Raw genomic sequence first — 16,916 nt, 5'->3', positions numbered from 1 at the left:
GGCATAATGTGCACAAAATAGTACAGCCCAGAGTGCTTTCTTGCTTTATAAAATGGTTAATACATAATACAAATATTTAGAACACAAATTCATAATTTCAATAGATTATAACTAGCCTACTACATAACCACTACTACTACTACTACTACTACTACTAATTATTACTACATAGTTTGCAACTAACACAAAACATTGGATGAACACAGAAATTTGTACTTGCAAACTAACTGCTACCATAATAACCATTCAGTATTTTCTAAAAATTATAACTCAAAACTTATGCTTGCACCGTTTATTCTTAACATGCATTTTTTAGATTTAGTATTTTATTTAGTGTCTAGAATTTCAACTCTGGAAAACTGCACAAGAATGGGAAATACTGCAAATAAATAATCATGAAATATAAAAAATGTAAATACGTACACAACCATTCAAACTTTTGGAGTACCTTTTGTTTACTTTGAATCAGCAAGGATGCATTAAATTGATCAAATGCAGCTTTTGCTGTTATTTTGACATTTCTATTCCATCAAAGAACGTTGAAAAAAAATCATCACGGTTTCCTCAAAAATATTTAGCAGTACAACAGTTTTCAACTTTGATAATAATAAGAAATGTTTATTGACCACCAAAACAGCATTAAAATGATTGCCGAAGGATCGTGCTACACTACACAGGAATAAATTACATTTTAAAATATATTAATATAAAAAGGTTATTTTAAACATATCACTGTATTTTTGGTCAAATAAATGCAGCATTGGGACTTTTCAAAAACGTAAAAAAAAATCTTGCTGATGCCAATGTTTTGACCAATAGTGTAAATGATAACAAACCATGTGTAAATGCATCAGGGGCAGTAAATAGCCAAAATACTAATAGTACTCTGGAAATTATATTTTTGTGTGTGTGCGTGTGTTGAAACCAGGAACACACCAAGTTAATGTTTTTAAAAAAATGTCACAGTGCTTGTAAAACCTTTCAGACAAATTAACATACTGGATTGGTGAATTTCTGTCATTAATTACATTTTGCATGGAGCCAGTGGCAGAGCAACGCACACTTGGAGGCCTGGGGAAAGTGCACCGCTTAAATGGGCTTCATGCTGAAGATAAGCCATTAACAACTCAAGTTATTCTCATAATGCCCTTTCTCTGAAAATGCAAATGAGTATAAATGTCAACATCATCCTCATGTATGTCTAAAGAATTGAAATCTGTCACACAAAACAAACTCATTGATGTAAGTCAACCAGTCTGCCATTTTATTTCAACCGTTGTTCCTGATCGAAGGCATCTGTAAACATTCAGATTATAGGCTATGCATTTCAAAAAAATTGTGGCGCAACACTTAATATCATATTATATTAAATATTTGCACAAATGCAAAAAAACTCACCAATCAGCAAGAAAAACATGAACTATCCGTTTTATAAAATAGCAATGTAAGGAAGGTTATATCAATTACAGTAAAATTCCTTTAAAAATCATGCAACAATTTCATTCGGTAAGAAAAAAAAGTTCTAACTAATACTAAAACAGTGTGGCTACATTGCTGGAGTTTATGTGATGAGGTTGACACAAAAGCTACGAGTGATGAGTACAAACTACTAAAGTAGTTAAGATACACGCTGCATCCAGAAGCGAACACTTCCCTACTATAAGCCTATAGTATGCGAAAAACAGTACGCCAGCAGAGTAGTTAGTATGTTCGAATACATGGTAATTCGAAAAACAGTAGGCGACATGTCCCCGGATGACCTACTACTTCTAAAGTGTGCATTCATTGGACACTTCACTACCCCATGAGGCCACGGGAGAGGATTTATGAATGGAATTGAAGCGACGCAACTAACGCTGGTAGGTCACGTGACAGTAACAACATGGCGGATGTAGTACGTCCGAATTTCATTAATTTATTAATGAATTAATTTAATTACCCATATTCACATTTTCAATGTCCAATTTAGTCCAATTTACAATGGCATTGTATATTACAAATAACTGAATAATTGTTAATCATTTGTGGTTTAAAACAATGTAATGCAATACAATTGTGATTTCAAAGAGTAACGTTACTGTTTTATAAACTACCCAAAGATAGCCTACACTAATACTCAAATATATATCTCAAACTGATTGTTTGTCAAAGTCAAGTAAGAAGTTACAACAAATCATTTCAAGTACAAAATGTATGCAACTTAAATTGGACACACGGGAGTAGTCGAAAATGTACGTTAAATTCACAGCACGCAGTGATGGAGCTTGCAGCCTTTACGGTGAACACTTTACGTGTGAGACACGACTCGTGAGCACAGTGCGCTTCGCTCTGAAACCCGCCACAAACTAAGCCATATACCTTATTTAAATAAATCATAGCTTTGCCGTGTGCTAAGCAGCGCACTAAGCTAAATCGCAAATTGGTTTTCTGTTAGATTGACAGATGCTTTGCCAAAGCAATGGTGCAAAACACAATGTTTGTGATCTTTAGGTTCATTACGGAATTGTGGCGGGACAGATAAGTCCAAGTAATTAATGGGAAACACTGATTGATCATTGTAATTAAAACAGAAATAGATATTTGATATAGAGTGCAATAAAGCAAGACAATTAGTCAATTTAAAATCCATTTGTGCTTAAAGTCTTCGCCGCAAACAGCGTTTAATCTTTGGTTTACATAGATTATACAAAAATGTAACCTTTACTAGTCGATTCATGTGAAAAATTAACCCACCCATCCTTTACGTAATCATCAGGCGATCCTTTCTCAGGAATTATTTTCCTGTTATCACTGTAAAGCCGCTTTGAAACATTCTGTACTGTAAAAAGCATTATATAAATAAAGGTGACTTGATTTAACCGTAAGCCGCAAGAGGCGTGATATAAGCTAACAATAGATGGCAGTAATGCACAATTTTAGTTTGCGATATAATAATAAGACACTGCGCTGCTTCAATACATTGCAGGTTCCTCAAAATGCAAAACTGAATGTCATGCTACACCGCTATTTGCTGGAAAAAGTAGTTAGCTACTGGAAAAGCTACTGTCAAGCTACTAACAAAAAAATGTAGTTAAGTTAGTTGCATCACTACTTGTAGTTAGCTACTCCCCAACACTGGTTAATAACAGATTTCATTAACCTTTATTCCAAACTGTAGATTTATTTAAACTATAATTTGCCAAGGTAGATCCAAAATGCTCTCAGGGTGTTGTACAAAATTGGTCAAGAATGAATGGAAGGCGTGAGGGCTATCAGGTGTCTTGGCATCTCTTCCAGTCATGTTGCCTGTGCTCGCCTTGGGATTACCCTGGGCAATCCAGCACAAATGTTCTTCATGTGCCACTATGAAAGCATGGCTAATCTGCATGTGTGAAGGTCAGGACTGCTCATCCATACAGAGAAGGGCCCGCGGCCAAAAAGCATCTGATCACATAAGATGCTGGAGAACTGAAAGCAGACAGCTTTTGCCACTTGCATATGATAAACTATAAACTCGAGTATTTAACCAGTCTTTTGTCCACAAATACAGATTTAGAAATGAATGAGTACAAAATAGACAATATTTGGCACACTGGTTATAGCAGGATGAATATTATATGCTAAACTACTCCAATAGATTCGTCAGCTTTCCCTCTAGACCTGCATAAAAACATATTAAGCAGGAAAGTCAATTTATCACTAAAATCGAACGTGAAAAACTGTGATTTGGCCAGCTGGACTTTGAAACCCAAGGTTGTATCAAAAAAAAAAAAAAAAAGTTTGTTGCCCAGCTAGACAACATTTTTCAATATTATAGTCTCAAAAATTAGTGAGCTGCAACCAGGACGGGATTTTAGTGCAGTATATTCTCAAAACGTAGTGAGCTTCCTACTTAGAAAGCAATTACGGGTATTACAGTCTCAAAACATAATAAGCAGCCTAAATAGTCAGCATTCTACCTAGACAAATACTATGACATTATATCTCAAAACCTAACGAGCTGTCTAGGTTTTGAGATACAGCTTTTCTATTCCGCCGTATAATATCTTTACACTTACATGGTTTGCGTTTAGGAAAACCAGTACATATAATATAATGTGAGGTGAATGCGAAAACATTCATTAATTCCTGCATAATGAAGTGAAGACAGACGGGCGCAATGGCGCTAACACCAGCTAACACTGCTAATCAGTAGCGCTCTGCGCTGAAAACACCGTCTAGCCCTTCGTTTCAGACAGACAGTTCTTACTGGCAAACATACGTTGAAAACGACAATGAAATGTCATCCGGGCAGTATAACCAAATCACACAGTCGCTTTATTCCACTTGACATCGGGAAGAAAACGCGCTAGCAGCGTATTTTTATTTAGCAGCGGCGCAATGCTAGAACGTTCCGTAAATTTGAATGGCACCGAACGAGCTCTTTATCGAAACAACGGCCGATAATTTATTCAGTAGCATGACATTAATTTCTCGGTAATGCTTTTGTGACATTATACTGTGTGTATGAATACAAGCAGCCCAGTAAGTTAACTTATATGTGATCGTTGTATCGGGAATCACTTGTAGCAGAACTGAAGCCTCGGCGCAGGCTAACTCATGCTAACACCGTTAGCACAGTCACCTTGGGCAGAACTTGACATGTTCTGCTGCCTGTCAACATCCACATACAAGACCAAACCCCGGGATAATCTTACCTACACTAGGAGAACCCAAACCCGGCATGTTATTTCACCATTCATATACATACAGTGCGTTCAATAAATATAAAAGCAGGACATTGAAAGCTAATGATATGGATAGCATCAGGCCACAGCTAGACCTGATGCAAAGCTTGACACATACGTATGCTAAAACGCTCACCTGAGCTCTGCTGTTCCCGTTATTCCCAGGACTCATGGACGGGATGTTTCTTTGTTGTGCCCCCCAGCTGTGGCTGGCAGCGGGGCTGTACGGGGAGCTCATGTCTTTGCCCAAACCCATCCCGGGCTGCTGCTGCTGTGGCGGCGGGTTACTGTAGTCTTGATAGCCGCTGCCATATGCCCGCATCATCGGGCTCGGAGATGTCAGGAGCTGGTTTAGCGTGGGTGTCGCTCCAGAAGGGTGCTGTTGGTTCTGTCCGGGAAACCTCTGAAAGCCCCCAACATTGGCACCGGGAGCCGGGGCAACAGAGGCCATAGCAGCCTTGCCATGACTAGCAGCAGCAGCAGTGGGCGAATTGGTACCAGGGCCCATCATGTTCCCCTGCCGCGATGGGCTCATCATACCGTATCCAGCGCCACCGTACCCCGGCCGGTAGTTGGGATAGTGGTTGTATGGATTATTATGGTACCCTTCGTGGGAGTTTTGCACTTGATCCATGTTGCTCTGTGCCTGATGCATTAAAGCCGTCCTAGGGCTTTGTTGTCCGCCATGTTGATCAAAGCAAGGCCCTCCTCTTCCATTCCCGTAATAATGATTAAACTCAGAAACTGAGCTGCTCCCGCTTTGGGACGCGTTGCCTCCGCCGCCGCCGCTGTTGTTGTTATTGTTATTGTTGCTCGTTGGTCCAAAGTTGGAGTGCTCGTACCTGCTGCCCATCCGTTCCCCCCCGGGTTTGGACGAGCGATCTTCCTCGTCACTTGTATTCAGCAAACGCGGATGGCGATCGACCTGCGTCTCCAAAGCGTTTTCTTCCCCTCCATCCTGTCGATTCCCCAAATCTCCGCGCACGGGTGTGGGTTTGATGCTGTTGTTGTTGTGGCTGACGGCTCGCTGCTGCTGCTGGGAATGAGGGAATGCGTGCGACTGTTGCTGTGGAGGTGTGCGATGGAGAGGCGAAGGAGGGGGATCTCCGCTTCCAACATTTTTCACTTGATGATTCGCGACCAGACTCGTTTCCATGCTCAGAGTCGCGGTTAAATAAGCTGAAAAGGTTGTAGGTTGATTTCCAGCGTCCGTGTTTTCGCAGAGGCTAGAGACGCATGCTGATGCCCATCTACATTATTCATTGAGGTAGCGCTGCTGTACCCATCCACTGCCCCACATCACACCGATTCCACCTCATTCATTAACACCGTTAGATTTGGGCTTGGAGGAGCCCTTTCCACGGCTGTCCTGTCATGTCAGTGGAAGGCTGTGTGTGTGTGTGTGTGTGTGTGTGTGTGTGCTGGGCAGTGGGCACGAGCTGTGAAAACGATTACTGAGGCATTGAAAGAGAGAAATATGACGACAGTTCGTTTTTAACTGGTGATGTTTGGTGACCAGAGACATTAATATACTTTGACTTTATTTAAAAGTTTATTTGTAATACCAAAGTTCCAATTCCCACGGAGGCCAATATGAACGTGCGCAAATGTGCACAAGACCCCTACCGGAGCCCCTTTGCTCCAGCATGGCATTATAAGCGTCTCCTCCAGCTCTCCACTTCTCTGCGCCGAGGCTGCTGGAAAACACGGACTGGGCCATTCAGAAACTTGGGATTTCTATATTCACATTTTCAAAAAATGTAGTTAGATTAAAGTAAAAGTCGGTATTGCGTCTGCTACAATGCAAAGGCGGAAGCTGCACCTGACATAGCTTAAATTCCACAAAAAGGTGCATAGCCTAATATTTAATACTGTCAGAAAGCAGACAACAAAAATACTGAAATAATGTTGGGTTGTAAATATTACATTATGGATACAGAAACATGAAATTACAAAGGCAAATATGAAATTACAAAGTATAAATATGTAATAATAATTGCAATGTTTAGGTTTTTCCAAAGAGACTTTTGTATTTTCAGGATATACATTTTGTCCATGCATATAAGAAATAAAACTCATTATTTTGGTGTTGCTCCAACCCTAATCAAACACAACTGAACCAGCTCTTTTTTTTTTTTTTTTTCTTAAACAATATGTCATGTACAAACAACATGGCAACGAAAATAAATAATTACACTATGACAGCAGGATCAGGTGCAAAAGTGCATTACAGAAAAGAAGAAAAGAAAGAAAACTTGCTTTTCATCATTTTAAGGGCATTTGTATAAGAAAGAAACTCATTGTTAAATACACAGAACTTAGGTTTCACTTTCAGAAATTTAGATTTGTGTAGGCTATATAAAATTTAACTAGAATAAGGATGTTGTTAACCAAAAAATCGTCTTTGTTGTTTTCCATAACAAGCCCATAAATAATGTCCTTGTGAGAGAAGACTTTGAGATGAGGACAACTGAACCAGCTAATCAATAGGTGCTTCTCAATTCTTATTTGTGCATCCTCGTTTCCTTTCCTCGCGTCTCAGCTCCACCCCCTGTAGGATGCGAAGATTGATTTGGGTTGGTTTGGTTATTTAAGAAATTGATAAATAATAAAGATAAAGCAAGATGCCCCATTGATATGTGTGTGATATATGATTAATTTAAACTGCAAAGGTAAAGCATAAATAAAAATTATTGTGACAGATGTGAGAAGGGGGAGGAGAATTTGAGACGTCCTTCAAGATGGCTGAGCTCGATCGGTTTCCAGGTCATAGGATGGAGGACGGAGGAGCAAGGAAACGAGGAGGGATATTGAGAAGCACCCAATCTCTTTAGGATTATACTTTGCCCATCCAGCCTGATCCAGGGGTACATGTTGTCAAAACGAACCCCTTTCACGAAGATCCGCGACAACTATTAAAAATGCTGTATTATTCATGCCAGGCCAATAGTTGGCGATGTCACTTTGTAAAAAAACTCTACGCATCTGTGGACCAATTTGGAGTCGACGTCATGGTTACGTCATTTGCAGGTGCCCGCGCATTGTGGTGGCGGACAACCAGTGGTAACAAGTGGAGGAAAATAGGCAAAATCCATGGAATAAGAGAAAAAAATGTCTTCTTGTGCCTTTGGATGTCAGAATCGGAATGCAGAATCTTCATATTTATAGAATATAAATCTCTGAAGCTAAACATAGACATTTATGGTTGCAAGCCACAGACTGGACTGATTTGATGTAAACATAGTTGGGGGCCTTAAGCACATAAATAGGTATTTTCGCGCAAATTCATCTAAAAGCGCCAAATTTGGCACAGATGTAGCTCAGGTCATACCGAAATGATTTAGCTAGGGCGCCGGAGCCAGTGACCCTCGGGGCCAAGATGGCGGCCAAATCCAATATGGCCGCCGCCCGAAAAGGGTTCCGGCTTTAACTTTTGAACCACATGAGTTACAAATACAAACTTGATATGTTTTTCAGCTTAATTGATCATGAGAAACACATAGGAATGTTTATATTTATGACCCAGTATATCTTGGCCCCGAGGGTCGCTGGCTCCGGCGCCCTAGCTAAATCATTTCGGTATGACCTGAGCTACATCTGTGCCAAATTTGGCGCTTTTAGATGAATTTGCACGAAAATGTGCTTAAGGCCCCCAACTAACAATAGATCTACATAATATTCACTTATGCAGTTCATAGGGGCATAATATCTTTACAGTTACAGCATGAAAATAATATTTAAACCTATAACGTTTTATACAGGTAACATTTAAACGTAACATTTTTATCTCACAATTCTGACTTTTTTCTCTCAAAATTGTACGATTTAAACGGGCAATTGGAAGTTATAAAGCCAGAATTGCTGATATAATGCCACAATTGTGAGTTATAATAAACGTAGAATTGTGTGATATAAAGTCGCAATTGTGTTATAAAGTCAGAATTGCATGACATAAAGTCAGAATTGCGTGATATAAAGTAGCAATTTTGAGATAAAAATCAATTACCTTTTTTAATTTTAATTCTGTGGCGGAAACAAGCTTCATAGATACACATTGCCTTTAAATAGCAGAAATATTTTACACAGACATTGGATTCTGACATTCATTGCTGCCCTTCTATATGGTATACTGCTGGAAAGGCAGTATTTCTCAGATTTCTGACGGACATAAACACTAAATCAACAATCAGCTCCCCTATTCTAGATAACAGCAATTCCATGCCAGATTTTGTGAAGCACCCTGCAGTTGGTCTCCATTTCTCCACAGCCCAACACATCACACAGATATGCTCTGAATCACAGGATATAGCGTTCCGTGCACAGAAATAAATATTATATAGTGCTATCACTATTTTATACTGTTGTTAATGGCGTTTTATGGTGTTTTTATTTAAATGGCACCAGCAGCTAGTTTCTGTTACCTGCATATTTGTATCTCACCATTAACAATACATGCTTGAGGCTTCTCCCTCAAGCAACAAATTGCTGTAATATTGCTTAAACTGCTATATCTGTAAAATGACACCTCTTAATGGGGTGATATGTGTATGGTGGAGAGCTAGGCCTACTCTGGGGATGGCTCGGCCCGTTCAGCGTGAGCTGGATGAGAAAGGACCTCCCCCGGCAGCAGTGGCATCAGCTCAAGCACAGAAACTGGGTCAGACAAAAAAAAAAAAAAAAAACACTCAGGCAGTCAGGCTTAGCTCCAGAGTGATGCTGTGACACTGCAAGCGGTTTCTCCACAATAGAAAAGCAACACATTCTAATACAAAGTAGTAAACGATGCTAGTCTTACGCTTTCATGGGTCAAGCAAATGATGGACTGAATTATTTTGAATGGACTGGAAACAGCCATGTTATAGCTATTAGTTTTATTATTACTATTTGTGATAGAATTGTGCATTATGTATGCAAACAGACACACCAGGTTTCAAAATGAGATCTTGTCATGGCAGTTTAAATTGAAAAAGTCGGGTTTAAATGGCTATGACTCCAGGTCTTAAACCCTAGACCTATCTTAGGGGCTGTTTACATGGAAATGGAAACCTTTTTATGCATTTTAGCTGATTATTTACACGACAACAGCGTTTTGGGGGCCTGAAAACGCAAACTTTTGAAATGGGGTTTCAAAGTGCAAGTTTTGGAAAATTATACCGTTATTGTTTCCGTGCAAACTAAATAAATGCGAATTAGTGAAACCGATGACGTCTTTCGGTCTATAGGCGTATAGTGTTTCTTCACAAAGTGACATCGCCAACTACTGGCCTGGCATGAATAATACAGTGTTTTTCGTCGCTTTCGAGATAATTTTTACAATGATAACGTCTGCATGCGAAAAATGCTAAGGGAAAACCGTTAACGTTTTTGGTACATCGTTGTCGTGTAACATACCCTTAAAAATACACTCCATAAGATGTTATTTTATACTAAACCATTAAAGATGAGGAAGTATAAGGTTTATTAAATGCACTGTAGAGGATCTTCACATCCACTGAAGGGTATCTCTAGATAGATATAAAAAAAAAAAAAAAAATTTGTATCAATATCTTTTTTTCAAAAACTTTTCAGAGGCTCCTGGGGCATATGGCAGATGCAGCCGCATATAGGTCGGCTTCCTCCATATGAAGACCACTTCAGCACTGGCTTCATGGCCAAGTCCCGAGGTGGCCGTGGCCAAGCGGCACGCTCCGTGTGACAAACGCCCGGCCTGCCGCCAAACTCTCAGCCGTGTTCAGACCTTTGCTTCTCCTGGCCAGACGCCCCTAGAACAAGTATCTGCTAACACCACCTGAGGGGCCACATATAACGGGCATGTAGTAACGGGGGTCTGGGCAAACCTCCAACTGCATTGGCATCCATTACCTCAAGTTGTTAGCAGTTCACCTTGCTTGATGCCGCTGCTCAGCAAGCCTGCACTGCTCAGTACAGCGACCGTTGCACCACACTTCCCTTGCATGTCGCAACTCGCCCGCCACCTCCTCCTATGGAGTCAGAAGCTTCTGATGTCGCTTCTTCCACTTTAAGTTCTGGCCTGCTCAATCGTGCCGCCAACGAGGCCTCACGACAGCCTGTGGCCGAGGAGAGTGGAGACTCCATCCCCAGGCGGTCCAGCTGTTCTGGGATCACTTCAGGGCCACACAGTTGCGAAGTTGATCACTTCGGGGCCACAAACATCTGTTTGCCTCTCCGAACTCATCCCCTTGCCAGTTGTTTACTCCCTGACCGAGTGGAAGACCCTCGACACGGAGACACTGGCATATAGCTGGCCCCGGAGTCTACGCAAAAATGCATTTCCCCAGTTAGCCTTCTTGCACAATACTGTGCTAAGTCAGGAAGGAAAAGGAGCAGGTCTTCTTAGTTGCCCCTTAATGGCCCAACTGGACCTTGTTCCCCTGAACTTTTGCTCCTATCGACAGCCCCTTCCTGACCCTTTCCTCTGAGACATCTCAGGGACGGGGCACCGTTGGCACCCGAACCAGACCTCTGGAAACTCCATGTCTCGATGCGGAGGTTCAGTTATCTACCTCAGAATGATCGACATCACTTCTCCCTCTAAAAAGTGAGGCTTGCTTAGGACCTAAAGTAGAACCTGTTCGTTGTTGGTGTTCTTCTCACGGGAAGATACCTGAAGGTGTTCGATCACTTCTGTGCTTTCTTTCTTGCAAGATGGGTCGGAGCGAGGGCTGTCTCCCTCCACCCTCAAAATGTATGTTGCCTTTGTATTAACGCACATCATGGTGTATTAACGCACATCGTGATGTAGTGGATCTAATCCTGGGAAGCACGACTTGAGCATCCCCTTAGCAGAGCAGAGAACTTATCTCTGGTGCTACTGCACTCAGAGACCTCCTCTTGAGTCACTGCAGGCAGCTGAGTTAAAAATCCTGTTTTTAAAGAAACAGTTATCCTGCTTGCTTGCCTCTATCAAGAAGGTAGGGGACCTGCACGCATTTTTCGGGGCGACGAATTTTGCCTGGATTTCGGGCCGGCCAACTCTCATGATATCCTGAGACCCTGGCCTGGATACGTGCCCAAGGTTCCTACCTCTCCCTTAAGATGGGACCAGGTGGTGGTGAGCCTGCAAGTGCTGGCCCGGAGGAGGCAGACCCAGCCCTGGCTTTTCTCTGTTCCTTCTGCCTTGCGGTTATATGGGACAGAATGCAAAGCCTCAGGACCTCATCCAGCTCTTGTCTGTTACGGAGACCAGCAGAAGGGAAGGCTGTTTCCGTGCAGAGGTTGGCCCACTGCATAGTGGCTGCCATCATCTTGGTGTCCTTACTCAAGGTGCACCGTGCCCTCCTGGGTAGTGAGCCCCTCCAAAGAGAGAGTGTAGTTCCATCCTGGGCGATGACACAGAGTGCCTCGCTGACAGATCTTTTAGAGCTACGGTCTGGGCGACACCAGCACATTTGCTAGGAAAATAGCCTATGTGTCGAGCCGGTTGCTTTCCATGGGCTCCCTTCACATGTAGCCAGCTTCACTGTTAGCCCGGTTCATAGTGTCGACTTGATGCACCATTCCCCTCCTATGGACTGGATACATTTTGCTCCAGTTGAGTTCCTCTTTAGCCGAACCCTGTTGAGTTCCTCCACACCCCTTCGGCGTTGGACGTGGCGGAGCGTCCGATGCTAGGCCTATCACTCGTATGCACTGGTAGAACTTGTGCTAGGCTGGTCCATATGTGGTGATCCTTACGGCGATCCCATATGTGTATTCTTCCACAGTACGGCTCCCTGCGGTGAGCCCATGTCTTCCCTTGGCAGAGCCTGCTCTGCCGTCACTGACCAGTTGCGTCTCCCCCCTGTTTTCGGCTGGAGCCACCTCAGTGACATTCCATATGTTGTACTGCCTGGTAATTTGCTCAGTCCATATGTGTTATTCTCCACATGTTACATCCCTATGGGCAGGATGTGGCTTCCGCAGCGTATTCCTTTCAACGAAAGGTTAACGCTTTCACAGTGGTCTTGTGGAACAGCAATGACTTTCCTGGCCTAAGCCCTGTCCTATCTCCACCTCAATATGCGGGAGGATTAGGAGGCTTTTGTCTTGGCACTGGAAGATGGCAGCACTAGTGGTGTTTTAATAGGGATCCCAATCTGTCGAGTATGTCGAACGTGAGCAACTAAAATGGAACGTCTCGGTTACGTATGTAACCCTCGTTCCCCGAAGGAGGGAACGGAGACGTAGTCCCGTCGCCACTATTGCCGGACCACCGCTGACTCCGGGCTCCGCTCGGCTCCTCGGCGAAAAACAACTGGTGAGTGCATCCACTTCCGTATTTATCTGTATCCGCCTGCGGGGCGGAGCGTGTGATGCAATTCACGCACGCCAATGTGCATTGGCTCGTTTTAACAATACTCGAAGATGACAGGCTCCCTAAGCCTGATCCCAATCAGTCGACACGTCAACTACATCTCCGTTCCCTCCTTCAGGGAATGAGGGTTACATACGTAACCGAGTCTCTTTTTTTACAGTGAATTTCTTACTTTTTTGTGTATCTAGCATTGTGAACCTGCTGAACACGTGAACAGTATTATTTAAATGTATGCATTTGGCAGACGCTTTTATCCAAAGCGATTTACATTGCATTTCAAGGTACACATTTACATTCTTATCAGTTCTTGCTTTGCCTGGGAATCGAACCCGTTGCAAGCGCCAAGGTCATGGGCGCTAAATTCAGAATTTATATATACAGAATATATATATATATATTAGAAATATCTTACATATTTCATAAAAAAATTCAGAATATCACAAACAATGTACAAATAAATTCAGATTGCCATCCAATTTGTTGCTGTAAACAAAATAGTTACTTCCAAGAACTTTTATTGTGTTCCAAGATAGAGAGTCATTGATACAGGTTTAAAAAGACATATTTTGTATAAGTAATGTAAGAGGTTGATGTATTTAATGTAATGTTTTTGTTATGAGGCTTCATTTCGACCAGCAACACAAGATGGCAACCGCCCTTTCTTACCGAAACGTGTCTTGAGCTGAAGCTGGCACAGGCCCAAACTGCATTTAGAACAAGGCACGGTGTCGCTGATTGCATTTTTCCTAATTAAGCCTCGCCTGACCTTGGCAGAGGCAAATCATTAGATTCTCATTTTAATAATCACACCGCAGCGGTTATATTCCACTGGGTCTCTGACGGCACTGGAGCAGTCTTTAAGCTCTTCTTAATTTTCTTGTTTACAAGAGGACCCAACTTTATAGCGAGCGTAAGTAATTGTGTTGGCGGATATGATGACATAAACGACTCTCTAATTTAGGCCCACAGTGTATGTTTGAAGAACACAAATGTATAAAAGCTACTTATGTTTTCATAAGTGTTTGATGTAAGCGCACATTTTAACCAAAATTATAGAGGTATGTTTTGTTCGGTTTATTCAGAGGACAGCGTGTAATGATAACGTAATCACTAAATTACCTGATCATTATTAATTACTTAAGTAAAAACTTGCTTTAGTTGTGCTAATGAATGGTTGCCTAGCAGCCAGTCTTACATATTCAAGTCACTATTCAAGGTCTATTTTAATATTAACTGAAAGGCAAAGCTGAAATCTTGGTCTGTTCTCTGACTGTGTGGAAATTCATACAAAAGAATAGTGTTGTTCCTTTTAGCAAGGATGAACAGAGAAACTGAAGAGATTTTTGTGGTAGCCTACTAAAACGGAATGTTTGACAGGTAATAGTAAAATAAATAGATACATTTAAAATTAGAATTGTCTGCTGTAATGATAACAAGAACCAAAGTTATACTATTATACTATAAAGGAATCTATTCTGCAACCCCACTAAATCACAATGTGAGTTTGATGGTTTTTCAGTTCAACATGCTTGTGTCTGTAAATCGACATTTTTTTGTTTACAGATTTACGTCTTTGTCTTCCAGAAAAACTGATTTTTCATTTGCAGGTGAATTTTTTGTCAAATAACATTTTCTACAATGAGAATAGCTATGTTTCCATCCATGGTGTGAATTTATGCAAAAATTCAGAATACCACAAACAATTTACAAATGGCTGCATCCGAAATTGCCTTCTTCCCTATACTTTAGAGTAGACGTCTAGACGAATAACAGTATGTGACAAAAGTATATCCGTATTCACAGCAGGATGATCTACTACTTCCGGGGAGATTCTGAAGTGTGCATATGATGGACACATTACTATCCCATGAGGCCACGGGAGAGGATTTATGAACGGCAGTGAAGCGACGCAACTGATGCTGGTAATGATAATGACAATGATAATGACAGTATGGCTGATGTAGTATGTCCGAATTACATTCATACTACAAACACTCATACTATATAAAATGTACTTTTTTAGTGGTCATGAAGTTTAGTTTAGTTTAGTTTAGTTTAGTTTAGTTTAGTTTAGTTTAGTTCCTTATTGTCCACAAGTGGAAATTTGTCTTTGGCTTCACTATACACCACACACAAGGACACCAACACAACATAACAATATACATAAAAAAATAAAATAAATTAAAACAATAAAATTCCCATGTACATATACAATATGCAGAGCCTACATATCCACCCCTAATCATATTTATATCTTCTCAACATTAAAATTATAATGGCAGTTGGCACAAATGACATATCATGCACATTTTTACTCTATTAAAAATAAGTACCTACTCAAAAGAGTATGCGATTTCGGATGCAGCAACTGGGTACGTCTCAATAGAGCTGGTAAGTCCCGCCCATCCGTAAAACCCCAAGTGGACCTCTAGGTTGAAAAATCGTCAATGCAAGTGAATGTGAGAAAATAATTATGTTCTGGTCCCGTTTGAATTGTGCCATGAATGTGAACATATGTTGTCTGTGAATTTTTTATATAATTTTTCATGTTACGAGTTTGACAGTATATTGTATGATTCTTTGGCTAGCAGTTGTGGAAAAGACATAACGAGAAAGACTAGGCCTACATGTCGCCTATGTGACGTCACCCCATAACACATTTTCCCTCCACTTGTCAAATCACGGTGCTAATGCTGGGATAATCTATGGAGACAGATCGAGATGCCTGTGTGTTTTGTACCCAAATGTCACCATTCAAACCAAATGGGCTGTTCTTTCTTTCAAACGCGTCGAAAGCAGCGAAGAGTTGTAGTCCACAAAGTGCTCTCACACAAAGTCTAACCGTATCAAACTTCTACCCGCTAAATTGTAGCATTCTTCACACGAAAAATTATATTAAAAATTCACAGACAACATATGTTCACATTCATGGCAAAATTCAAACGGGACCAGAAAATAATTATTTTTCTCACATTCACTTTCATTGATGATTTTTCAACCTAGAGGTCCAGTGGGGTTAGCGGAAGGGGTGGGACTTACCAGCTCTATATGCTCCCTTAACTTCCTGGGTTGTGAATCAGTATATTGTGTGCACTAATTTGGGCACTGGTAAGGACAGTGAGGACCCTGGCTCACTACACATTGGGACAATGATGACTCTATTTACGGCAACATGACAATTGCCTCATTGTACAACATCACTACTGATATTTATGAACAACAGAATTATTATCCGGCATTATTATTTAAGGTTATTTTAAGTACATTATCACAAGTACTTTGCTTGTTACATATAGTGCAACATTTCAGCCGTAAATAAATGATAAATGTTAGCTATGTTTATACTGAAATAAAATAAAATCATGATCGTGAGCATAGTGAGCTAGCCTGGGTTTCCCCATGCTGCCTTGCGCGCAGCGTGATTTTATTCACGCTGCTAGGCAGCCTGAACACCATGGACCAGATTTTCCCCTCAAAAAGGGAACCAATCACAGAACGGGGAGGGAGCAGCAAGACGATAACGACGTCTATGCGACACACCGAAGCAGTTTGTTTATATCTATGGATCCAACATGGCAGCAGACGCGAAGTTACCTTTCGATGCAGCCTTAGAAAGTGTTCTAAGTTGTTTTAAGTGTTCTTAGATAGTGTTCTTCATGGTGCATTGTGGGACTTTTTAGGGAGCGAAGGTTTCAGTGCACTGGAAGAATTTTGCAATTGAGACAGCCCTAAAAATGGCCGACTCTCTGATCAGTGCCCTGACTACTGAACTAGGGAACTCATTGAGACACAGCCAGCTTATGTGTGGTTTATTCTTAGCTAATTTTTCAAATTAGATTTTTTTCAGCATTTTTATGCAGTATCCCTAAATTTGCAGAAAACAGGCTGTCCCTCTC

At 41.2% G+C, this 16,916-nt stretch overlaps 1 protein-coding gene across 4 annotated transcripts in view; it reads right to left on the bottom strand.

Moving 5' to 3' along the window:
* The window catches only part of arid1b (AT-rich interactive domain 1B), an 84,576-nt gene extending 78,600 nt beyond the window's left edge, over positions 1–5,976 (bottom strand). For all 4 annotated transcript variants that reach the window (XM_084433059.1, XM_084433061.1, XM_084433062.1 and 1 more), the window contains exon 1: positions 4,843–5,976. In XM_084433059.1, coding sequence (XP_084289185.1) covers positions 4,843–5,862 — 1,020 coding nt within the window. In that variant the 5' untranslated portion in view covers positions 5,863–5,976. The remainder of the gene's footprint in view (positions 1–4,842) is intronic.
* Positions 5,977–16,916: the final 10,940 nt, after the last annotated feature.

Source organism: Rutilus rutilus (assembly GCF_951802725.1).
Source record: "Rutilus rutilus genome assembly, chromosome: 15".
Taxonomy (NCBI): Eukaryota; Metazoa; Chordata; class Actinopteri; order Cypriniformes; family Leuciscidae; genus Rutilus; species Rutilus rutilus.
This window is presented reverse-complemented; position numbering and strand designations above follow the sequence as displayed.